This window comes from Chiloscyllium plagiosum, chromosome 24 (genome assembly GCF_004010195.1).
Source record: "Chiloscyllium plagiosum isolate BGI_BamShark_2017 chromosome 24, ASM401019v2, whole genome shotgun sequence".
In the NCBI taxonomy this organism is placed as follows: domain Eukaryota; kingdom Metazoa; phylum Chordata; class Chondrichthyes; order Orectolobiformes; family Hemiscylliidae; genus Chiloscyllium; species Chiloscyllium plagiosum.
In genome coordinates, this window is record NC_057733.1 from 34450594 (window position 1) to 34478267 (window position 27674).

A 27674-nucleotide genomic window follows, 5' to 3' on the forward strand; every position below is an offset into this window, starting at 1 on the left:
GCAAAGTTTGCACACAAAAAAGGTACAAGCTAGAAGGGGAGAATTGCATGTCAAATCAGGAACAGAAAGAGAAAGAAAAATTGAATTAAGATAGAAAAAATACAAAGTTAAAAACTGTTGTTTTAAAAACCTCCAATAATTAAAGTCTGTAGGATAAGAATCTACTTGTAACAGTTAACTTTCAGACCTATCGAATGTCCATAATTCACATTTATGGATTGTTAAAAGGATATAGACACAAAATTACATTTTTAACTTCCTGTAACATTGCATTTTGAAGCTACAGAGCAAGCATAAGAATTTCACACTATTCAGCGTACTTGAAAAACAAAGCACAGAAGTAAATACTGTTTTTGCAAAGTTAATAGCACTTCTTCATATCAATGTTTAAATCCAAGTATTGTTTTCACCAGAAGTTGTGACATTTGACTAAGTAATGGCAAGTGCTATGAGCACTGCTTTAATGTTGAGATATGTTTTGGGCTACTGCCTCTGTCTTTTCATTTGTTCACTGATGTAAGATTTCTGTCCGTTGTTTGGCTAAAACGTTTCCTTACATAACAGCAGCTACACAGAAAAATCAGTTGGCTGTGAAACATTTGAGAGGTACTAAACACATAATGCAGCAAGCAATTACAAATTTCTCCTTTATGTTATCCACTAAAGCAGATCCTCTTGGTCAATTGAATATTAAAACTAAATATTCTTTCCTCAACTCCCTGATTAGCAATTTTGAAGTGCTGAACGGTAATTGATACACATATCAATAATACCCTCTGTAATATGATGGATCATGCAACAATTTATTAGGATACATTTCCCAATTAAAAATTAGGTAGAGCATGACTTGCTTTATTTGTAATTTACACTGACGCACTACTAGATCTTAATTTGATTAATGAACAGGACAAGCGAGTTACCTGAAGACTGAAGTAGCAACTATAATTTCACTAGGCTGACTTGGAATTCATTTTGTCTCTGTATTTTCAAAAACAAAGATGCTGAGTTGAGTAGTTGAACTGAGTTAAATCCAGATTGACAGTAGGTCAATGGAAAATATTTCAATAAGGAAGAATAAACTAGTTAAACATTCCGAAAAACTGTAAGGATTATGTGTCAAAGGCAGGGAATGAATAGTAAAGAGATATTTTCAAAAAAGGTATGACAATTATAAAGGGAAATACAGAGAAAAACTAAGAAATATAAACAGCATGGATGGAGGTTTTTAAAGTCCAAAACAAACAGATAAGAATAGCTTTGATAACAATAGCATAAAAGAACAAATCAAAGGTGGTATAGGACTATTGAGATGAAGAGAAAGATTTGTCAGGATGCCAAGAGTTATACAGTGATATGTCTTAGAGTTAATTGTGAAACCAGTGGCAGTGCCCGAATACATGACATAGCAGCTACTGGAGACAAGTATTCAGAAGAAAATTAAAGTAGTGAATGGAATTAGAAGTTTCCAGGCTCAGATGGATTCAGAGTACAGAAGAGAGTTATAATTCCTTTATATTATTAAGATTTTCTTTTGGCAAATTGTGCCAAAAGGAAGGTATTCCAATTTCTTTAAAAAAAAAAGCAAAAAATTGGCATGCAGGAAATTAAAGAAAAATCAGTCCTATTTCAATGTGGGCAGGCCTGCAAAATTTGAATGAAATTAGTGAATATTTAGGAAACTAATCAAGTCAAGCATAGATTTGCAAACAGCAGCTTATGCTAACAAATCAATTGTTTCAGACAGTTGACATGTATAAACAGATTTTAGTAAGGGACATGAAAATTAAGACAGTATTAGACAAAAAATAGAAAAACAAGATTGAAAGCAGAAGTGTGAGACTAAACAACTAATCTATTCTTCAGAAAGTTGGGATGTGGGCATTGGTAAAGCAAGGTATTTATTTTTCCTTTGATATAAAAGAGAGTTGGAAGTAATAAGAGGAATTATATTGAGACTAGAAGGATCACAATCTGTCAAAAATAAAGGAGAATATGGAAAGGTTAATGAGTAGTCAGATAAATGACAGATCAATGCAGAGAAGTGTAAATTAGCATATTTTGAGATAATATTAAAAGCATGCAATAAAAGCTAATACTGATTAAAAGAATGAAATATAGAAAAATCAAGTGGTGCAAATACACAGATCTTCAAAAAAATACATGACAAGTGGAAATAGTTATGAAAATTAAATATAAAATTAAAGAAATGTTGGATTTACAGACAGTAATACTTAAAATATGCATGAAATAGTACGTGCAGTTTTGTGTTGGACATTAGATCAATAGAAGAGTTCAGCAAGTACTTCTGAATACAAATATCCCAGGGATGAAGATTATCATTTTTTGGGAAATTCAAAAACCCAGATTTTTACCAAAAGAATGCAACCACTATTTAAAAACAAAAAAAACCCAAAAATTAAACAGAATGATTACACTCTCTGAACTAGTCATGCATTTATACACTATTTACACCTCAAGTTTCCTTCTGCATCCATATGACTTACACAGCCAAAAAAAAAAACTCAAGTCAGACACCTATTAGAATCTACAAAATTAACCATTTGGCTTGTGTACCATTTCAAACATTTGTGCGAACTTTCAGATTTGTTGGAACTTGAAGGCTGTCTCTTCAAATCTCTGCCAACTGGCATACAGAGTAAGATTCTAAAAACACTTTTGCCATCATAAGTATTTTAAGCACAGACACCCTACTCAGAACGCTCCTGCTTTGAATATTCTTAAATTCTGATATCTTGTAACTAGGAAATCACTCTCTTCTAACTTTGAATAAGCCAGAAGTCTAATTCAGTATTAGTAATGTCCTGCAGTTATCAAAAGGATTTGAGGGGTAAGGTGGCTCAGTGGTTATCACTGCTCCCTCACAGCACCAGGGACCTGGGTTCAATGTCAGACTCAGGCGACTGTCTGTGCAAACTCCACACATCCTCCCCATGTCTGTGTGGGTTTCCTCTTGGTGCTCAGGTTTCTTTCTACAGTCCAAAGATGTGCAAGTCAAGTGGGCCATGCTAAATTGCCCACAATGTTAGGTGCATTAGTCAGAGTGAAATTGGTCTGGGTGGGTTACTCTTCGAAGGGTCAGTGTGGACTTTTTGGGCCAAGTGTCCTGTTTCCACAATGGAGGGAATCTAATTTTAAACCCTGGTAGCAGCAGGAAGAATTTCAACTGAATTCAGCTTGAAAGCGATACTCCCTGCTGCCAGCTTCCTGAAATTAAGCAGGTTGTAAACAAAATCACAATCTATTTCCCATCATTCCCTGCCAACTCCTGTAGTTAACTTGTTATTTACTTTTCTTTAAAAGACTTTTTTTAGTTCATCTCTCAAGCAGCTTGGTCATATGATCAGTTACGGGAAGGAAGCTGCCATTTACAAGAAATAATCTTCCACAGAAACCTAGTTCTTAAAGCTCTTAAGCCCCAACCTAAAGCATGCGTTATTCCCCAAAGTCTCATCAGCCATCACAATTTTGAAATATTATTTTCTTCTTGCTATCAGATGTCTAACAACCAAGTGGACTAAGGATCATTGGTTCAAAGGAAAAATGGAAACTTCCTTTTCATTGAAAAAATAACATGGAATGTTTTTCAATATTCACCAGAGTCAAAATACTGACTTCACTTAAAAAGGGCCTAGATAAGTATTTGTAAAATAAGGGTTAGATTTTTTAAAACTGGGCTTAGTACCCAAAGAGACAAAAGCCCTCCTTCTATACTGCAATGCAATTATTCCCTGACCACCAATTATAGATGCAACTACAATCCAAAAAGTCATCAGTGCATTGCAAGTACAGCTGAAATGATTAAAAATATTGATAAAATGTTCAAGTCAGACATTGTAATTGGGAACTTTTCAAAATTTGCAAACCATTATTTCTTTAGCAATAGCAATGTCTACATTTTAAGCACCTCGTCTTTTTATTTTTCTTTATTTTTGGATTGTTGACCAAAATTGGAAATAGATTCTGCTTTGAACTAAGGAAACTGTGAAAGATGATGTTGCAATTTTGAAAGAAGTTACTGAAACTCATTGGAAGTTCATGCACATTGTTGCCTTGTTCAAGCAGTGGGGGAGAATTGCTCAATGCACCACATACCAATGGTATCTTCAGGGTAGTACTGCCCAGAGACAGCCTGTTGATTTTTTATTTTAAAAACAAGCCGAGCTCTGTGGGTCAGGAGTGCTCAGCATGACAACTCTGGCTCCTGGGCAGACGGACAGCCTATGTGAACAATACAGCAGACTCTAAAACAAAATCCTATCTCTTTGCAAAGAATTGACAAAGAATGGAAGCTAGCTAGGTCTACACTACTCACCATTTGTTATGAGCTGCTGCCTCTAATCAGTGACTCAAAGATTGAACAATGCGCGCACCGGCTGCCCCAAGGTTTTCAGTGAAGAGGAGATATGATTGGAAAAGTGATCAAAGAGGAAGCTTGGAGGAGCAAAAGGAAACCTCACTGAATCTTTGGGTGGTACTCTCCCATTTTTAACCCTTCCCCCATAACTTAAACTGTTTTTCCCCCCAATGTCTGTGTCTATCTGCATGTGTATGTAGGGGTTTAAAAAGTGATAAAAATAAAGACTTAAGAGTTGACAACTTATATTTTGTTTGTCTGTGGTAAGAAATCTGCTTAGGGTTCTATGTTAACCTGAATTTGGGGATTAAGTAATCTGACTAAATCTTGAAATGTTATGATGGTTCTGGGTGTAGTGGAGCTCACTTTTCCAATGGGTCATGACATGTTCTACAAGGAAAACGTATTGCTGAAAAAAAGGCATTTTGTCAAAGCTTTTCATCTGGCACTTATCAAGACATTTGCAGGGATACTAACATAAAGGGGAACAATATGTTAAACTTTACTCATAAAGAGTACTGATTGGTTGGCCAATGGACTCTGAACTCTGATTAGTAGAGGCATTGCCATAGAAAATGTGCTCGTTAAATGAGAACTGATAATTGACTACAAAGCTTTGTTTAAACTTAAGTCAGACAGAGAGCCTCTCATTCCCCAAATTCAATGCCATAATCAATAAACCAGAGAATGGTCTCGATCACATCCCTGCTGGGAAGAATACATTGGAAATCAAGCCACACTATTCCAGTCTTCACGAACCAATTTAATTCCCACTAGGATGGTTAATTTGCCTGACTTGGCCTACTACCCAAGATAAAAAGAAATGCAGACTGGGTTTAATCAATAAACAAAACATTATAAACAAACTTAGCCCTCAAAAAGTGGAAAGCAGGTTATTAACTCATATGCAAACCCTTAAGATATATCCCATAAAAATCATTACAGGCACATACACACTTACATAAAACGAAGACATGGAGAACACGACAGTTCTGCAGAAATATCATGAATGCAAAACAAAGGAACTAATGATATGAATCCAGAATCCAAATCACAAAAGATGCAATGAACAGATTCTCTCTCATTTCAGTGATGACACCATAATTGTTGTCAACTGGAGTGATTCTTAATTTGAAGGGCAATTGAACCTAGTTTTTTTTTGCTCGAGTTGGATGCTTTACTTTGTAGAATATTTGAATGCTGCTTCTTTTCCCCTCAGAGGGGCATGGACATTGACATGCCTTGGCTTGCAGACTTTGCAGTCTGATAGGAACTGCCATATTCCTTCAGTTGAGACAAACTACAACTTAACTTCAAAAGATGCTGCTATTGAAGAACAAGAGCAGAAGATCCATGGTAACACCATCTATCAGTTCACTTCCAACTCTCTCCCGCCATCCTGATGTTGAAACCAAAATTACCGTTCATTCAATTTCACTATTAAAATCCTGGAACTAATCTCTGACCTATGCTTGCAACCACAGTACTTATGCAGCTGGTCCAATTCAATTTCTGATCAATGGTAACCCCAGGTTGTTGACAGTAAAAGAATCAGAAACTGTTAATAACATTGCCTGTCAAGGAGCAATGATTAGATTTCTCTCACTGGAGATAGTCTTGCCTTGTACTTTTATCTTCAAAAGAAGGGTACAGCATCAAAACTCCCAAAACATGAAGAACACTTTTGTGAACAAGCCCTTCAGCCAATGGCTATTTGTGTCTATGTAATTACCTCATTCCACTTCTTAAATATCTATTAAGTTTCACATAAAGTACTTCGAAATGCAGCATTGTATACATGCTCATACAATTATTTTGCATACAGCAAACTCCCACACAGTTGTGACAAGAGGTATTGGTTCATTTATATTTGATGGGATTGTTTGAGAACACCAGGATAGCATACCACTTGGAACAGTACCATGCTCATTTATGTTTCATTCATTCCAGGAGAACAAGACTACCGCCTTTGGTTTAATGTAGCACTTAGTCTGGATTATGCACTCACATGTAGCTCATATGTATAAAAGTATGACTCAAAAGAGTGCTACTAAAATCAATAATTTGGTAACTATAAAATCAACAGTCTACCTTGAAGTCAAGAAATATTTATTTCAATATATTTTCGAATCCTGCCTTATCAAAAAAAATGAGAAAGAGAATCATCAATATTCAGTTTACTGCACATGCAAAAAGTATCAAAGTTCATACAATATTATAATTGAAGACTTGCCCATACATAATTGTACAATGTGCAGAATACAGATTAATAGTGGTGCATTTGATTACATTTTAGGATGTTGGGTTTGTCCAATAAATTGTATCAAATAGCTCCTGGCAAATTTTCTATGGCATATTCATATAGAAAATATTGCATTGTTCAACTTAGAAAGGTCAGAATACAGATGAACATGAGAGTTGACAATTATGGGTTATGACGACAGCATACTGCAATGATTTTTGAGATGATTTGTAGCTCAGGTTGAGGTTCAGGTTGTAAGTTTGCTCGCTGAGTTGGAAGGTTTGTTTTCAGATGTTTCGTCACCATACTAGGTATCATCGTCAGTCAGCCTGTAGTGAAGCCCTGCTGTTATGTCCCGCTTTGTCTTTGTGTGCCTTTATTTCTTAAGGTGGGTGATATCATTTCCAGTTCTTTTTCTCAGAGGATGGTAAATGAGGTCTAAATCGACTTGTTTATTGATGGAGTTACGGTTAGAATGCCAGGTCTCTAGGAATTCCTGTGCGCATCTCTGTTTGGCCTGTTCTAGGATGGATATGTTGTCCTTCTTCATCTATATGTAAGGATACTAGTGTTATTGAGTCATGCTTTTTGGTGGCTAGTTGGTGTTCACTTGGCCTGGTGGCTAGTTTTCTGCCTGTCTGTTTAATATAGTATTTGTTACAGTCCTTGCATGGTACTATGAACAGCACAAGAAAAATACCTATACAGCATATTCAAGAAGAACAGGTACCCAATAAACACCGTCCACCGATTTCTCAACAAACCCAGACACTCTAGCCACATTACCATACAAAGCGATCTTTGAAATGACTTCCAAACTACTCAGACCTCTTGGCATCATGGTAACCTACAAACCTACTAACACACAAACATGGCTGATGAACCTGAAGGACCCTATACAAACAATCAACAAAACAAATGTCATTTACAAAATATCATACAATGACTGTAACACACACTACACCGGACAGACAGACAGAAAACTAGCCACCAGGCGACATGAACACCAACTAACCACCATGATCCACTATTACTAGTATCCTCCCATACAAACGATGGATGACACCACTTTGACTGGGAATACACACCTATCCTAAGACAGGCCAAACAGAGACATGTATGGGAATTCCTTGAGTCCTAACATTCTACCCAGAAATCCATCAATAAACACAATTTAGACCCCATCTACATCTTCTGAGAAAGAGAATCAGAAATGATGTCATCCACCTTAAGAGATCAAGACACACAAAAGTAGGACATAACAGGAGCACTTCATCGGAGGCTCACTGAAGTTACCTTGTATGGTGATGAAACGTCTGCGAACTACTTTTCCAGCTCAGCAAGCAAACTAACAATCTGAGCATACAGCAATGTCTGATGTCACAGAAGTGTGATATCTTCTCAAAGCAGTTAACAAAAATCAAACATCCTTTTATAGTTGCCATTGCAGGAAATATTTCAGTTCATAGGTCTCAATATTGGCACGGTTGGTATGGAAATATTTGTTTAAGTCACGATTGAAGAGTTAACACCTGTCAAGACTTTAAAAAGGACACATTGATATTCCCAAAACAGAATAAACATTATCAAACTTTATAAATTAAACAATGCCTGTTCCTATAAATTGAGTTATGCAGACAGGTTAAAATATCACTTTCTACTATCAAAACAATGGAACACTGGTTATTGAAAAGTACACCCATTTTAATCTCTTAGATCAGCTTTAAAATTTAATTGTTTGCTCCCTGACATCCATTAAAAATCTAAAAATCCTATGCAAACAGTTACGTACCATACAACAGAATACTGCAAACACTGAAATATGAAACGGGAAATGTGGAAATACTCAACAAGTCAGACAGCATCTGCGGAAAGAGAAACAAAGTTAATGATTTAGCCAATTACATCAATCTGAAACATTAACATTTCTCTCTCCACAGATATTGCCAGACATTGAGTATTCTCAGCATTTTCTGTTTTTCTTATTGGTACTCGAAGTAGTTCATTACTCCTTTATCCTTTAACTCTAAAATTTATTCATATTATATCAAGGCTAATCTATTGACTTCACAGGAATACAGTCACTGGATTTGTACGTGTATTCTGCCAAGGCTAATGTCTGTCCGTGGCACAAGCACTGGATTTATGCACTGTGAAAATGGTAGGTTTCTGACAGCAGAAGAGCTATTACAGATAAAAGGAATAAGGACGCTTAGCTGTGTTCAGAACTGATAATTGCTATGGCATTGACGCAGGTCTTGTATGTAAACCAGATTGATCTTTGATACAGTATGCACCTATTTTTGGTTAAGTATGGAAGTGTCAAAGCATAATTTTGCAAATGGAAATATCAGGATGTCTATCACCACTTTAGCAAAGAAAAAATGTGCATACAAACAACTAAATACAACAAAATGTTACAGATTTCCATTAATGAAATGAGACTTAACACAAACCACACTCACTTCTGCTCTTTCACAAGAAAACAATTAGATTCCCTCCGAGAACCTCAGGAAATGTCACGTGAAAAGATTTGGATACAATTAACATAGTGACAATTACTGCCACATCTCGTACAATTATCACATTAAACATTACCATCATTATGCTAAAAATAATCAATATTTAGTCTCATCAGGGTTGGTTAATTTGGTAATAAATTATTGTGACAGCCCAATGTTAGGATAATCCCAGGGCGCATGTTTTATATTTGCTCCTTTTGAATGCAGAATTGGAGTATTTTTGCATCAGGAGAAACAGGACACAGATGGTGAAGGTCAAAGCAGGGTCATATCACACCTGCTTAAAAAGACCTTGGACAGACTTTCACCGGGAGTGGGGGGGGGGGGGGATCAAAAACCCAAGTCTAACTTAGACCTCACTATACATTCAAGTACATTTAGAAACAGCTACCACCAACAAACTGGAGCATGTCTGACTCGTAATAATTCCTGGAACTTAGACTGGACTACTAAACATTGTATTCTTCTTGATTTTTTGGGAACATTCGATACATAAATTCAGCAATTTGAAGAAACTTTATATTAATATATTGTAATTTAATAGATAATTGAAAAATATTATGATGGATTTGCTCTGAAATAACTCCACAGAGGCCAGTGTCCCGTCACCATGTCACCTTTTATTTATATGAGGAAAGTCCTTGACACTGATCCAGCTCCCTCAGAGCCAGGTCTCAGCGTAAGGATGTTGACACTCCTGTTTTTAGTCTGTCAGCCAGGGCTCCCTGTTTAGACGAGATTAACAGCCCCAATCAGGGAACTCATTCTACAAGTCCCATCTGGCTGACCTCATTACAATCACAACATCCCTCCCACCTAGCCTGAGGAAAAGGGCTTTTTTGTGTATGTGTATGTGTATTGCCTCCTGGGGTGTTTTAACACTAGGTCAGGTTCCTCCAACCCTTCTGATACGGATGGGGTGTAACACATAGTTTGCCTCTTGCGTCCGGAGCATCTAGGAAGAAATTTGTTTTCCTCCTCAGGCAGCAAAGATATCAAGGCTGCAACATCTGCAATGTGCATCTCAGAATCGAAGAGGTCTTCAATGCTTGATGGGGAGCGAGAACCAATGGGTTTCGGAACAGTCGGCAAGGCAGTCAAGTTTTTGCTCCCACACGATTTGCAGCTTTCACATGGTCCACGTGCTTGTTCAGGACTGTTGCACCTACCCGTGGACCTGACCTCACATTGGCAAGGTCTCTTACCCATGCAGGACCATTACATTGGTTCTCACACCAAACCTCATTCCTTGAAGTAAAATGCCTCTCTCTCTCAGCGGAGTTGTGTATCTGGCATTGGCATTCCTGATGCTGTTTCACCTCTCTTTCACTCCCCTCTCCCAAGATCTGGTGTAGAGTCTTCTCCCCATTAGCTAAATGCTGGAGCGAATGCTGCAGATGCATGAGAGGTTGTCTTATAATTAAGGAACCAGGACAGTGTGGTATCTAATTGAGCTGTAGGCTGTTTCATTGAAAGCAGACTTAAAGTTTGCTCATTTTGACACACCATTGGATGAAAGGTGGTATGGAGCTGCCCTTATATCTCTACTACCATTTGACTTTAGGAAATACTCAAATTCCCTGCTGGTAAATGATGGCTCATTACCTGTGACCAACTGTGGAGAAGGATAAAGAAGATAGAGAACATGGGGAAATAAATAGCGCCATCTTTAAATAAAGGGCTGGATGTCTTAAAATGCATAAAGGTGGATAAATCCCAGGACCCAATCAGATATACTCTAGAACTCTGTGAGAAGCTAGGGAAGTGATTGCGAGACTGCTTGCTGAGATATTTGCATCATCAATAGCCAAAGGCGAAGTGCCGGAAGACAAAGTTGGCTAACATGGTGTCACTATTGAAGAAAGGTAGTGAGGAAAAGGCCAGGGAACTGTAGACTGGCGAGCCTGACATTGGTAGTGCGTATGTTGTTGGAGGGAATCCAGAAGAACAGGATTTACACATATTTGGAAAGATATGGATTGATTTGAGGCAATATGGCTTTGTGTGGGGAAAATGGTGTCTCATGAACTTAACTGAGTTCTTTGAAGTATTGAGAAGGATTGATGAGGGCAGAGCAATGGAAATGATCTATATGGACTTCAGTAAGGTGTTCAATAAGATTCCTCATGGTAGACTAGGTAGCAAGGTTAGATCACATGGAATAGAGGGAGAACTAGCTATTGCATACACAACTGGCTCGAAGGTAGAAGACAGAGGATGGGGTGATGGAGTTTTCCTTGATTGGTCAGAGTATTGAGTACAGGAATTGGAAAGTCATGTTGCGGCTGACAAGGACATTGGTTAGGCCACTGTTGGAATATCGAGTGCAATTCTGGTCTCCTTCCTATCGGAAAGATGCATCAAAGGGTTCAGAAAAGATTTAGAAGGAGGTTGCCAGGTTTGGAGGATTTGAACTATAGGGAGAAGCTGAACAAGCTGGGGCTGTTTTCCCTGGAGCGTCGGAGGCTGAGGGGTGACCTTATAGAGGTTTACAAAATTATGAGGGGCATGGATAGGATAAATAGACAAAGTCTTTTCCCTGGGGTCGGGGAGTCCAGAACTACAGGGCATAGGTTTAGGGTGGGAGGGGAAAGATATAAAAGAGACTTAAGGGGCAACGTTTTCACGCAGAGGGTGGTACGTGTATGGAATGAGCACCAGAGGATGCGGTGGAGGCTGGTACAATTGTAACATTTAAGACGCATTTGGATGGGCATATGAATAGGAAGGGTTTGGAGGGATAAGGGCCGGGTGCCGGCAGGTGGGACTAGATTGGGTTGGGATGTCTGGTTGGCATGGACGGGTTGGACCGAAGGGTCTGTTTCCATGCTGTACATCTCTATGACTCTAGAGGCCTGTGACCAGTAGTGTTCCACACTGACCGATGCTGGGTCCACTGCTTTTTATCATTAATGAAATGATTTAGAGGGGAACGTAGAAGATATGGTTAGTAAGTTTGCAGATGACACCAAAGTTGGAGGTATAGTGGTTGGCAAAAGAGGTTACCTCAGATTACAATGGGATCTTGATCAGACGAGCCAATGGGCTGGGAAAAGGCATATGGAGCTTAATTTAGATGAATGGGAAGTGTTGCATTTTGGAAAAGCACATCAGGCAGCACACTTATACACATAACTGTAAGGTCCTAGGGAGTGTTGCTGAACGAAAAGAGTCCAGGTTCATAGTTCTTGAAAGTGGAGTCACAGGTAGGCTGGTGAAAACTGTGTTTAGTATGCTTGCCTTTATTGGTCAGTGCATTGAATATAGGAGTTGTGAGGTCATGTTGCAGCTGTCCAGGACATTGGTTAGGTCACTTTCGAAATACTGATCTTCCTGCTCTCGGATGGATGTTGTGAGATTTGAAAGGGTTCAGAAAAGATTTGCAAGGATATTTCCAGGATTGGAGGGTTTGGCTATAGAGAGTCTGAATAAAACTGGGGTTATTTTCCCTGGAGCATTGGAGGCTGAGGATGACCTTAGAGATTTAAAAGATGAGTGGCTAGGATAGGGTAAATAGACAAGGTCTTTTCCCTGGGGTGGGGAATTCCAAAACTAGAGAGCATAGGTTGAAGGTGAGGGGGAAAATAAGTGTTAAAAAAGGGACCCAAGAGGCAACTTTTTCACATGAGGGTGGTGCATGTGTGGAAATAAGCTGCCAGAGGAAGTGGAGGCGGCTGGTACAATTACAAAATTTAAAAGGCATCCGGATGGGTATATGTCAGAAGGTTTGAGGAATATGGACCAAATCCTAGCCAATGGTACTAGGTTTAAGATATCTAGTTGGCATAGATATGTTTCTATACTGTCTATCTCTATAACACTTCCAGGCATCCACATATTGCAAAACATTGCACGCAGTTTTTCTATCGTCATCCCAGCATTTGACAAATGAACTCTATGCATGCTCAGTTACTTTGAGTGGGCGCCCACAATGACCAAGACGACAAATCCCATGAAGAGTCTTTCAGAGTTGACATATAACAGAGTCCATGGTTTACCTGGCCATTCCAACGAATGTGGGGGAGCTGCTGGCAGTAATTTTGTCCTTGTTGACACTCAGCTGCATTGATAGAACAGTGCCCAAAGTCTGAATCCAATCCTGGCAACCAGACATAACCTCTTGCTATCATCTTAATTATGGAAACCCCTGGATGATCCTGGTGGAGTTCAGTCAGTATCGGGTGGTGACCACTGCTTGAGACAATCACTCATTCCCCAGAATGTATCATCTAGCACTGTGACATGGTAGCTCAGAATCAAAAGACTTCAATTTTGGGTGTGACAACCCTTTGGTTTTCTGCTAACATCACTAGCTGTTTTTGTTTTGCCAAGACTGGATCTTTCTGCATCTAAAGTCTGATATTGTCAGCTGTGATTGGAAGTATGTCCAGAAAATTTAAAACCATTACAGACTCTTATAGTCACAGTACCAACAGCAGTGCATTTACTAGCTCAATGCATCCGCCAGCTCAATGCATCCATATTTGCTACTTGGCTTCCCAGTGTTTCAACTTTTTATATGCACTTAGCATTCAAGCTGCTGAATTCGGTCTGAGGCCTTGATCTCTTTCAGTAGATCCAGCAGGGGTTTCTGGTCCATTACTGTTACAAATTTACATCCATAAGTGTATTGGTGGCATGCCTCATCTCCAAATACGACCGCCAAACCTTCCTCCTCTACCTTGGTGAGTTTACGCTCTGAACTAACCAAAGTCCTGGATACGCACGTTATTATGTGTTCCTTTCCATTGGGCCAAGTATGAGCTGCTACTACTGCAATGCTGTAGAGTGAGGCATCACGTCAATACCAGATCTCGCTTGTGATTGCATTGTGCCAACACCTTAGAGGATGCTAGCTGTTTCTTGACTTCCTGACAGCTATGGCTTGGCTATGTGACCATTTCCAAGGCTGGCCTTTTTTTTAAAAAAAAATTGATGCAAAGGTGCCAGGATGAAGACTGGGTTATGTATGAACTATCCGTCACAATTCACCACCCAAAGGAAAAACCGAAGCTACGGTACAGACGTGGGTGCAGGGGCACCTTCGATTGCCCTCACTTGATCTTCCAACAGGTGTAACCTGGTCTTGTCAGCTCTGTGACCCAAGCACATCTATTGCAGTATCTGGAACACACGTTTTTTCCCCTTCTAAGGTAGACACCCTCCTGGGAGAAACATCTAAGGACATGGTCCACATTCTGCAAGTGTCCTTGTTTGTCTTCTTGATTATTAGCATATAATCTAGATAAATGGCAACCTGGTGGACCTTGTAAAATGCTCTCTATCGTCCACTGAAAAATTGCCATTTAGGGTATTGTCAGCCTGTGCAGTCTCTTACATTGGTACAAACCCCTATAGATATTAATTTAGCATTCTTCAGGAATTCAGGAGCCACACAACTGCAAGTCTGTGTGGCTCCTGTTCAGCTTTGTGAAGAAGCGCTCCCCCACAAGCTTTGCATATAAATCCTCTAAGCAAGGTACTGGGTAGTTATCCAGCTTCACAAAAGGCAAACCGACCCAGCATGCTTCACAATCTGTAGGACTGGTGCAACCCATTCCACTAGTTTGATGATTCCTTCACTTTCCAGACTTCTGATTTCTAACTCTACTTTTGCCGAAAATGTTAATGACACAGGCAGGCCTTGCAGACTCGTGGAATTGTTTCCTGGTGAATATGCAAGGTGGCCTTGGCTCATTTAATACTTCCTCAACCTTCCTAAAAAAAAATTTCCAGGTATTTAATTAGGACTTCACTCAGCCAGCCATTTTCTAATCAAAAAATGTTGAGCCAATCTAGTTGAATCTTTCTCAACATATTTCATCCTATTAAGCCTGGGTCCGCGCCATTTACCGACAACCAGTGGTAATTGAACCAGCTGCTTCTCAAAGCAGACCGGAACCGAAGTTGCACCCATAATCTGTAAAGATCCCCTGGTATAGGTTCTCAGTCTAACTGAGGTCTTGCACAAATGCAAGGATTGGAGTTCATGGAATGCCCTGCCAGTAGCAGTGGTGGACTCTCCCTCTTTATGGGCATTTAAATGGGCATTGGATAGGCATATGGAGGATAGTGGGCTAGTGTAGGTTAGGTGGGCTTGGATCGGCGCAACATCGAGGGCCAAAGGGCCTGTACTGTTCTATGTTCTAAAGCGGATTTTGCTAAAGACTGGTTCTGAAATGGCCACACTAGTTTCAACCTCCATCAGAACCAGGCGACCATTTAACCTGACATTTGTTTTATTTGGTCGAGTTGGATGTTGCTAAACAATTTCACTGTTCCAAATCAAATATAGGTTGACTTTCCAGAATGTGCACTCATCTGGATACTGACTTATGAGTTTTCTTATTCAATTAGTGGGACCCTTTTATTGTCTCAAGTCCACATACTGGCAGCAACTACGTTGGCTTGCCAGCCTAGATCATGAAAAAAATGTTAACTGTTTGGCTGAGGCGTGGCTGTGGTTTGTTTTGGAGTTTTGCTTCGGGCTTACCTAGAGTTCCTTAGTTCAGGATAAGTCCTGAGTGAGGCTGTGCAATTGCCTTCACTCAAGTGGTGTTCGCTAAGATCAGCTGGGCTGGCAAGGGTGACCACTTCAATCAGAATACTCTGCAACTCATATGCTCCATTTGCCACATTTTTCAATGCTAAAGTCAGTTGCAGTGCTTGTCCGAAGTCCATATGGGCTTCAGCTAGTAGGCACTTTGCATGGTTACATCATTAATCCCAGCATCCCATCACCAAGTCACCCCTTATTTATATGTGCAAAGTCCTTAAGATTGATCCAGTTTCCTCAGAATGAGCAAGCTCTCACTGAACTGAACCTCTGATACTCCTGTTTACATCTGTCAGCCAGGGCGCTCTGATTACACCAGAATAACAGTCCCAATCAGGGAACTCACTCTATGAGATCTACCTGGCTGACCTCATTCCATTCACTACAGGCCCAAATATAATTATTCATAGTTTTGAATAATTACACATTTTGATCAGTTTAAACTGCTATAAGTAATTTTTCTACTACAGATAAGGCAGATGAAGCAACATCTATTATGATGTCATTCCTGAAAAATCTCAGATTTGCAGCTTGAAGATTTTGAAGTCTGTTGAATCATTTCTCAAGCCCTAAATTTGGGGATAGAAAACTAAAAGTGCATGACTTTTGCCAAGTGCTTTCATTCTATTTGACAACACCCCAAGTACATTTTCATGGGAGGAAAATCTATTAAGTTCCTTAAAGCAAGACAAGATCGCAAATTTAGCCAGAGTGGATATACAATTACCATATTCATTTGATGGCAGCTAAACTACATAATGTGATCAGCTGCAAGAGAAGAACACAAACAGATGTAATAGATTCATTGCATGATCTTGTATAGTGTTGGCATCACTTTACTTCATCAGTTTACCATTCAAGGAGTTACATAAAGGCACATTAATGGATCTAAAAACAAAACGTCAGCACTTAATAAATTTATCCACTGTTTCACCTTCAAGGGAAAGACTGTATAAGTCCATTTTTACCAATTAAGTAGAACCGAAGTGATGGCAGAATCTGCAAAGGATTATGTTTTTCATCTTGATTACAGCATATTTTGAAGGAGGCAAAGTGAACACTTAATATTGACTGGAAAAGGTTCAACACTTTATAGTGATGTCACTGACACCTATGTCTGGAAACAGATATTCTTGAAGGAAATGTCCATCATTCATGATTATACTGTATCTTCTTCACTGTTTGTGAAAGGGAATTACATTTTGGACTTTACAACAGGGTCCTAATTTCTGTTTCTCTTTAAAGATATATTTATATATAAGTACACAAATGGTGCAATCCCTCATTGCACTGAAATGCCAGTATTAATGACCCCTAAAACAAGCTCAGGTTATCAATGTCATGGGATTTCCACAATATTTGTCTCAAATGAGATGGCCATAAACCAATGAAAATGCGTGTTATTAAAAATGAACAATGAAATCATCGCACACACATTAGATTACCACAAATCTGGGAATGGGGACTAAATTAGGTTAGAATATCTGGTCAGCATGAATGGGTTGGTGCTGTACATCACAATGACTACCAGACAATAGTCTGTATAGAAATGCCAATCATGGCATGGGTTCTCATCACTGGTATTTTGGACCCACTCCTCGAATATTCATTAATCTATAAATATTTTCACTAAAACTGGTAATATTTAGAAGTGGAATAAAGTCATTGTTTATTGGTTAGTCTAGCAGTATACTGATCATCATAAAGAAATGCTAACATATCAATGACAATTTAGATAATTCATAGCATGGTACGAATGAATTTTGCCATCTGAATAAATCAGAAACAGAAATTTGCAAAAAAAAAAATAATGAGTATTATGGCTTTTGTGAAAAAGAATAATAATTTGAAGTCACATTGCTAAAAGAAGATTACAGCAAGTTGAAATTTATCAAATGACTAATACTCCTGGCATTAAATTATGAGTAACTACCAATAAATTACAAGTAATTGCTGAACTTATTTTGTACATTTTCAAATTTATCCCCCAAAATAAATGTTAATGTGCTCAAACATTTTATTTCAGATTTCCAGCATCTATAGTCATTTGCTTTTAAGTCAATATACCATGTACCGAACATTGTGCAGTCCTGCATTAATAGGGCTTTGGAATGTCAAAGTAATTTAGTGTGTCTTAGTTGAGTTGACCTTAAATTATTTGCCAGAAAAATGCAGTCTATGGCTAAATAGAAAAAACACTTTATTTTTGAATAGGTACTGAATTTCAGGTCCTAGAACAAAGTGGCCAATTTCTGCATTAACAAGTAACAAGATTTCTTGTATCAGAATGGACTAATTGCCTAACCAATATTTCCTTCAATCTGCAGACCTGACAGCCATCAGAAATATATACTGCGGGCACATGCCATGCAAAAGCAATGTTCACTTTAAAATACATGTATGCGCAATCTTAAGGGTACCATGCAGTGCAACAAGTTGGATAAGCATGGTAAACAGAAGTCAGAGGGCAGATTTCATGCAAACATCAGGAGGTTTGGTTACATTTTGCTAATACAACAGCTTAGTTGAAACTTCAAATTGAATGCAAAACGGGAGACCAAAATAGATGTAGCTAAGCTCATTTTACATGCTTTACCATCATACATATTTATGGCAGTTTATTCATAAATATAACCTAACTGTTATGGACCAGACCAACCTCCCCTCAAATGTATCACAGAGGTAGCTGAGATCCTAACTTTTACCTTGCTTAAAGATGAGTGTAAGGTAAGATAAGCTGCAGGGTTGGGCTGAGAGGCGACAAATGGAGTTTAATGTGGAAAAGTGAGAGGCAATTCACGTTGGAAGGAGTAACAGGAATGCAGAGTACTGGGCTAATGGTAAGATTCTTGATAGTGTAGATGAGCAGAGAGATCTCAGTGTCCTTGGAAGTTGCCACCCAGGTTGATTGGGTTGTTAAGGCGGCATACGGTGTGTTAGCTTTTATTGGTAGAGGGATTGAGTTTCCAAACCATGAGATCGTGCTGGAGCTGTACAAAACTCTTGTGTGGCCACATTTGGAATATTGTGTACAGTTTGGTCACCACATTATAGGAAGGATGTGGAAGCTTTAGAAAGGGTTTAGAGGAGATTTACTAGGACATTGACTGGTATGGAGGGAGGGTCTTATGAGGAAAGGCTGAGGGATTGGAGGCTGCTTTCGTTATAATGAAGAAGGTTGAGAGATGACTTAATTGAGACATAAGATAATCAGAGGGTTAGATAGGTTGGACAGTGAGAGCCTTTTTCCTCGAATGGTGATGGCAAGCACGAGGGGACATAGCTTTAAAATGAGGGGTGACAGATATAGGACAGATGTCAGAGGTAGTTTCTTTACTCAGCGTAGTAGGGGTGTGGAATGCACTGCCTGCAACAGTAGTAGACTCGTTAACTTTCAGGGCATTTAAACGGTCATTGGATAGGCATATGGACAAGAATGGAATACGTTAGATGGGCTTCAGATTGGTTCCACAGGTTGGCACAACACTGAGCGCTGAAGGGCCTGTACTGCGCTGTAAAGTTATATATTCTATATTATGTTCTAAGCACAATTTAATTACTCATGTTACTCCGCTCTAAACAAAACATTGCAATACAGTTAAAATCCAATAAAATAGATTGCCTCACATGCCATGTTTCTTCAGTCTAGGAGGAATGAATACCAAGAGAATATTCTGGCAGAGACAGATAGAATTCAAGCTTTTTGCTGTCGCAGAGAAAGATGAACGGCTTCCACAGGCAAGTTAAAACCCCAGCAACTGCTGAAAGCTAAACTAAAACCCTGGTTCTATGGGAAACTGACTCTACTCATTCATGCTGCTTCCATTGTTCCAACTTTTAAAAAAAAACAAGGAGGCCTCACCAATGTTTATTGACTTGCAAGAGACAGCTCAGTAACTGTGGCTCAAAACCTCTTCAAAAAAACAGGACAAAAATACACTTCCTAAAGCCATAGTATCATCACATCCAGAAGCAGTAACAAAAACTTGTAATTTCTTTAAAATGCAATGGGAATCTGCAATTGTTTAAAACAATGTGCCAAACATTCTAGTCTTTGAATATTCAAAGACTGAAAGCAGGACTGAAGATATACTTAGGGCACTTGGAAGTCCTGATACATGGGCCCACATTAGAATTGGACAGACTTAAAATGACAATCCCACTGCTCCTTAGGATCCTCTGAAAATGTCTCCAACTCTGAAGAGTCAGGGTACCAGACAGTTTCAGTGTACTTAGCTGGGCAGTTACCCAGGAAAGGTTAGACACATTACGCATAGTCTAACACTTCAGTAATTATACAACAAACCACTCAACACTCCCAATAATATTATACCATTATCAATTCCAAGTCCTACTGCATAACCCACCAGCCCTCACCCACATACCACCAACCTCATCCATCAATCCCACCTGTCCATTTATTCACCCACAGACTCATCCAATCACCTCCTCGTACATTCAATTATATTCACACCAGATCTTTAAATTTCAAAAATACCAGCTCGTGCTGTAAAAAGGTATACATTTTCCCTCCCACTTATTCCACTTAGCAGCATTCCCAGAGAGACATGCACTTTGCATTCGTATGAAACCTGGGCTCAGAGGACCCCAGAAGAAATACACAGCAATGAAAAAGTCAGGGTAGTTTATACACAGGTAACAATCTATCACTGCTGTGTACTCAAACAGTGGCAATGTGAGATAGGGATTTTTAAAGAGTTTGCATCATTAGCAAAGGGATAAGTTGTAGTTTCCTGGGATAGGCAGAAATATTGGTTAATGTAAACTGAAGATTCTGGACCTGGAAGGAACATTAACAGGAAGTTGATTCTGAAATCATGAGGTCAGAACTACAAACAGATAACTTGAAGGGTGAACTCATGGATAAAGACCAAAGAGAAGGAGTCAGTATTTCTGATCAGCAGAAAATGAGAAATAAGTTTTTGAAGGCAATGTGTGACCTGGCTAAATTTGGACTAGAAAAAAAAGTAATGAGAATAGTTTGGAGATGTGAAAGAGCTTGGTGTTTTCCCACAGGCAGGCAAACCATAACCAAGAGTGTTATGAACATACTTACCAACATACAAATCAGCAGTGGGAGTGTTATTGGTTGGAAAAGGAACTCTAGATTTATGAATATTTATTAGGAACGGGAATAGAAAATTCACCATCAGGGTTTTTGTGACCTTTGGGGGAGAAGGCTTATAGAAGTGTCTTATATTGATGATAACGGTGGCCATGAAACCCAGAGGTGAAAGTTTTTATTGAATAGAACTCCTGAACTACCCTGTGTGAATAAAGAATAAACTACGGAAGTTTAGCAACACATTGCCACATTTATGAGGGTAGCGATGGATGGTTGTGGTTGGGCAAGATTCATTTTCACTGTCACTATTTAAAATGCATTTTACTTTTTACTTAGAATAATAATTCATCTGTTAATTCACGCAGAAATTGTATACATTCCAATTTGTGATAAAGTAGAAACAAAAAAGGTGTAATTTTTTAAAAACTTATTCATGGGATGAGGGAGTCACTGGCTGGACCAGCATTTATGGCCCATCCGTAAATTACCCAGAGGGCAGCTAAGAGTTAACCACTTTGTTGAGGATCCAGAATCATGAATGGGGCAATCCAGTAAGGATGGCAGATTTCCTTCCCTAAAAAGGACACCAGTGAAGAAGACAGGTTTTTTATAACAATTGACAATTGTTTCATGGTCATCATTCGACTCAGGTTTCCAGATTATTGTTGAATTCAAATTCCACTATCTGCCATTCAATCTCTGGATTAACACTTTAGCAATAATATATCCCTAGGCCATCACCTACCCACGTTTCTTGTTGGAAATGTCTTCATGTGTGGAGGGGTCATTTGGTGATTCTGGGTAGATTGGTTTATGGTTTCCCACAGGCATCATAATAGTATTTGTCAATTGCATTTAAAAATATATTAAGACAGACTAAACATTTGACTTCATAAGAATTGAGGGTTAAAGAGGTCGCCTGCAAAGCAACATCAGACCATTCCAGAAATCTGCCATCAAGTCAACATAGTCCATTGTCGAGACCCTCACGATTTTTCTCATTGTTTTTGTTGAAAGAGTGAGAGGAAGTTAGGGCTAGTTGAATTTTGCACAGCTGTGCATTTAAAACTGAAAGAACAAATGCATTGCTGGTGTTGGTGATTTGCCTCGATTTAAATGCATCTACTTATCAAAGGTACTCTCCAGACTATTAAACAATGTACGATGCCATGTGCAGGGCTGGTAGCTGGTTAGATGTTGAGTTAGTTAATCATAGGAGGACCATTGTTAACCACAGAGAATACGGTTTAAGAAAACAAAAACGAGGGAGAAAACTGATTCTGACTGATTATGGCAAGGAGGGAGGGAGGAAGCTGATCCTGACTGGTATGGCAAGAGGAAAGTGTGATTCTGAAAGCTGACAGACTAGTTTCTAGCCAAAAAGAATTGTTCAATGTTCTGAGAAGAATCCCAGTCTGTAAGAAATACATGGATACTTCTTGAAGTCTCTCAAATTGTATGCAAGTTGTATCAAGTATAATCCAATCCAAAGGGATTGATACTAAACTTGTAATGTCAGAGATTTTCTTTGGATATCTGAAATATTTTATCAAATAGTATCTGAGCCATTATGGATTGTTCTTGTAATTATGTGTACACCCTCAATATTTGCTCCAGCTGAATTAACTAAATTAATCTAAAGTTAATCACAGTTTGCGTTTCGTGAATCCACCCTAAAATGTCATAGCATACAATTATTCTTAATCCTGTTACAAAGCATGCAACACCAGTCTGCAAAGGGCAAATTGCTGGCAAAACTACAGATTCCAGGTCCCAACAGACAATGACAGGAATTGATAATATAATAGTTTTGTAAGAGAATGGTTCTGTAAAATATCTAAAAGTGTAGCAGGCTCCTAATTGTTTTCTTTAGATTAGGCTAGTACTTTTCAGTGCATGCTATTTTAAAAGTAATGGAAATCTGTCACTATTTCAGGAAGAGAAAATTACAAGAAGTTCACATTGATAATTTCTGGAAGCTAAATAGAATGTGTTTTATCACCAATTGCTGGAAAATGTGCATATATACACATTATCAATATTTTTCAAGAGTTCATTACATCTATAATTTTGGTGCAATATATAAACATATTAACCAGATGCTCATCCGCATTGCTCCTCACCAATTCTATCTGTTGGCTTTTCTTCTCTATTATGGAAGGATTGGGTATCAATAATCAGCTTTGTTAGAACCATGAATGCACCTAGCTCTGTACTACTAAGTCAAGAACAATTGTTAGGAGGTGTCAAATGATGGATAAGTTTAAAGGATAATCATCAGTTATTCAAAAATACTTAACTCAGGGCTAAAGTACAGACTATCATTGCTGCACCCAACTGAAAAAGCCTTTCTGGCCCGTGTGTTTAATCTCTTCAGTTGAAGTGTAAATTAGTTCTGTTAAATTATTAGTAATTAGTGAATCCCAATGTCACTGATTTTCCTTTGAATCATCTTAGATTTATACCATCTGTGTGTTTAAACTTCTTATCCAAATAATTTCTATTTCATTTCAACTAAGCTTTATTTGCTGCTCATCCGTAACATTGTGCGTCACTCTTCTCAGCTGAGGTAAAACAAGATTAAACACTTGAAAAATCACCAATTCTCTCAATTCTCTCCATTCTCTCAATTACCTGAGATTTTCGGTTGGGGGTCCCCTTCGTTTTGTAGCTTCTCATTGTTAATATCCTGAAGTGGCTTTTCAGGTGTCACTGATTGGTCACTTGTTGCAGTCAGCGTTGTAAATGTGCTGATCACCAGAATAACGAGACCAATACAGAGAATAATCTGTAGAAATTCAAATATATCAACAAATATGTAAAATTCACCAGCTTTTTTAAGCATTTAAAAACAAAGAAATAGGAACAGGAGGCGGCCGTTTGGACTTGAACCTACTCCATCATTCAATAGCATCACGATTGATCCAACATTTATGTCCACTTTCCTGCCCTTTTCCTGTAATCCTCAATTACCCTACTGATCAGGATTTTATCTCAGCCTTGAACACACAAAGACTATCCTCAAGCTCTCTACAGCCAGATGTTCTAAAGACACTCAAGCCCTCTGAAAACAGATTCCTCCTCACTGCAGTCTTAAATTGGTGTCCCCTTATCCTGAGACTGTACCCTCTGGTCTTAAACTCTTCCATTAGGGGAAACATCTCTCAGCATTTACCCTGTCAAACCCCTTAAGAATCTTATGCTTCAATGAGAACACCTCATTCTTCTAAACTCCAGTGAGTAGAGGTAAAAACAATGACTGCAGATGCTGGAAACCAGATTCTGGATCAGTGGTGCTGGAAGAGCACAGCAATTCAGGCAGCATCCGAGGACAGGCAAAGAACACACCATAGAACACACCAGAAGCCCCCAAATAACCGTGTTTCAAAGAATCTCCTCTATTACAGTACAGGCCCATTTGTTCAACCCCACATCATAAGAGATAAAACAATTCTTTCACACCTGAGATCATCCTTGTGAACCTCCTCTGAGCTGCCTCCAATGAAATTATGTTTTCATAAATAAGGGGACTCACCAGCAATTTGTATAGTTGAAAATTTCCCTACCCTTACACTCCAACACCCTTGAATGCTTTATGCAAAATGGGATATGGCCATAGTTAAATCCAATAACTAATAACCATTGTTTAATTAGCCATTTTCAGTCATATAAGCACCTATCTTCTAAATTACGGAACACACACATTAACAGTAGGATACATGATTCTTATTTGATCAAAACCATTGATTTGTTTATTAATTTGATAAATTAAATAATTTTATTCCAAAGCAAGAAGACCCTATTTAAATAATGTTGCCTACTGTAATAAAGTAACAGCAAATTCAAAAAATTCAGCACTTAAAATACAAAGTAAATAGAGCAGACTCGGAAGCCATGCTTAATTGGAGAATCACAGCTCAAATAGTCAGTTTTCTATGTCACCTTTTCGCATTCAAACTAGCAGGAATTGTAATTTATCAAATTGCCTATACAGGTATGATTCAATAGTAAACACAGAATGCCACAGAAATTCAGCCAATCTGACAGCATCTGTGGAGAGAGAAAGAGTTAACATTTCAAGCCCAATGAGTGTCTTCTACAGAACTAACAGGTCCAAAGAGCCACATAAAAATGATAATCATTTGTCCGTTCACAGATGTTGTAAGACCTGCTGAGTTTCTCCAGCAATTCATTCTTTTTTTCATATCTCTAGCATCTGCAGTAATTTTCTTTATATTTTCAATTTTAAACCAAATGATCAAAATCTTCCCAGGTACTGAATAATACGGACAAGAAAATTGGTAACATTGCAGGAGATTGGCAGTCAGGCAATTTTGATGCTGAGAACAAAAAGTATCATCTTTGAACCAAGTGTTGAATACAGACAGAATTCTTGCTGGTGAGTGGAGGGAGGGGGGCCTATTTGTATCCATTGGTTTCCCATTCCCATATCCACGTGATAGAAATTAAATGACAATTCCTTACATGTAAAAGTGCATGACCCAGTGATTCAAGCTCGCTACTTGCTTCTCTGGCCCTTACCTTGGGCAACATTCACCAATATGCTCCAAGGACTGCAATCATACTCTCCATGCAGAACATTGAAATCAAACACATACCAGCTTTAACGGATCTTCATGCCATATGTCCGTTAGTTCTGCACTATGCGCACTTTGGAGTTCACTCGTACTTCTCATTGCAATGCTGCTGTCAGGACCATTTGTACACAGGGAGAAGTATCCAACACATGGATTGGACCAGCTCATTTTCTCTATAAGCACTCACTCACTTTGCACCTTCGATCTTCACAGCATCTGTCTTGACTTTTTGCACGATGCACCTTCAGTCCATAGGACTACAAGATATAGGAGCAGAAATTAAGCCATTCAGCCTATCGAGTCTGCTTAGCCATTCAATCATGGTGGATAGGTTTTTCCACCCCATTTTCCAGCTTTCTCCCTGTAACCTTTGATCCCCTTGGCAATCAAGAACCTATCTCTATCTTAAACATACTAAATGCCCTTGCCTCCACTGCCTTCAGTGGCAATGAATTCTACAGATTCACCACTCTCTGGCTAAAGAAGCTTCTCCTTACCTCTGTTCTAAAAGGCCGTCCCTTTTCTCTAAAGGCTGCGCCCTCGGGTCCTCGTCTCACCCGCCAATGAAAACATCTTCCTGAAGTCCACTCTGTCCAGGCCATTCAGTATTGTAAAAGTTTCATTCAGATCCCCCCTCATCCTTCTAAACTTCATTGAGTATAGTCCTAGAGTCCTCAACTATTTCTCATGTTAAGCCTTTCATTCCTCGGACGTGAACCTTCTCTGGTTCAGAGCAAATACTTCTTTCCTGACATATCGTGTCCAAAATTGCTCACAATGCTCTAAATGTGATCTGACCAGAGCTTTCTAAAGCCTCAGAAGTACATCCGTGCTTTTACATTCTAGTCCTCTCCATATGAATGACAACATTCTAATTGCCTTCCTAACTACTGACTCTATCTGCTAGTTTACCTCGAGAGAAACATTGACAAGGGCTCCCAAATCCCTTTGCACTTCAGATTTCTGAATTTTTCTCCCAATTTAGGAAGTAGTCCATGCCTCTGTCCTTCCAACCAGTCAGAGCTTAAAGGCTCACAACACTGTCTTGACTTTCCTTTTATCACAGATACAAAACCAGGCAGTTTATCATGGTTTTCAGCAGCCATCAAACAACGGGTGGACATTTTGCTGTACTGCAGCATACTACATCAATCTCACATGTGCATCATGCACCAGCTCTGTACATAGCAAACATGCTGGGATATGGCCATTTGGCTGATGCACATGCAAAGTCTAAAGTGGCTCGTCCTCAGTCAGAGGATCCCAGCACAAGGACAGCCTCTGATAGCAATTTAAGGGTGTGGGCAAAGTCAGTCAACCGCTTGGGACAGTCAGGATCAGAATCCTATTGTCACAGGGCACAAGGTGACAAATATTAGGTGTCAATTTCTCTTTGCCCGACATGTCCACAGTGATTGATAGGAACTATAGTGGGCAGTTCCGGTTTGACCTGGTGCACAACTGTATTTTCAAAATGGTGGCAGCATTGGGAATCTCAGTAGGTCCCAGCACTCATTAGTATTTACGCCTAAAGCAACGTAGGAAAATAAAAGCGCGGTATCATAGAAGTGTAGTGCACAGGCATTGAGGCAATTTGGGAACATAGCGTGAAAAAGCATGCCGACTTCATGGTGAGAAAAACCTCTGTGAAATGCGTCAGAACTGACACAGCCAATTTCTAGTAAAATTCAACCCAATGGTTCCAAGCCATCCCTGCCAACAAGACAAACCTACAAGACAGGTCAGATTCTGCCAAAGCACGCTTGCTCATGAACAGAAAAACAAATTAAGAAATCAGTAAGGTATTCAGAGATTTGTTCATTTGATTCAACAAATTATGGTATTTGCCACAATAATGTGTGAACAAGCATCAGCCCAAATAGGTAGAATATTTGCTGATTTATTCTTGGGATGTGAACACAGTTGGAAAAACCAGCATTTGTTGCAACCTGAATTGCCCTGGCTGGTTTCCGCTGCTGCACATGGACCTTGCAGGTCCATAAAGGGGAAAGATATTAGAGTGAATGTGAGCAGTGAGCTTCCTTCTTGAAACGTTAGAGGTAGATATAGAGTTGTTAGGAAGGGAGTTACAGAATTTTTACCTTGTGACAACACAGGAATGAGAGTATTGTTTCAAGACATAATTGTGTGCAGTTTGGAAGATACTTCCATGCATCTGTCCTTCAAGGTTGTAGAGGACAAGGTTTGTAACGTTCTGTCAAAGGAGCCTTGGTGACTTGCTACAGTGCATCTTACAAATTATATACTGCTGCCACTGTGCGTCAATAGTAGATG

At 39.0% G+C, this 27674-nt stretch overlaps 1 protein-coding gene across 2 annotated transcripts in view; it reads right to left on the reverse strand.

Annotated features, from left to right (window-relative positions):
• Positions 1 to 27674, reverse strand: part of slc38a10 (solute carrier family 38 member 10) — a 130752-nt gene that overhangs the window by 46166 nt on the left and 56912 nt on the right. For both annotated transcript variants that reach the window (XM_043714767.1, XM_043714766.1), the window contains one exon: positions 23416 to 23569. In XM_043714767.1, coding sequence (XP_043570702.1) covers positions 23416 to 23569 — 154 coding nt within the window. The remainder of the gene's footprint in view (positions 1 to 23415; positions 23570 to 27674) is intronic.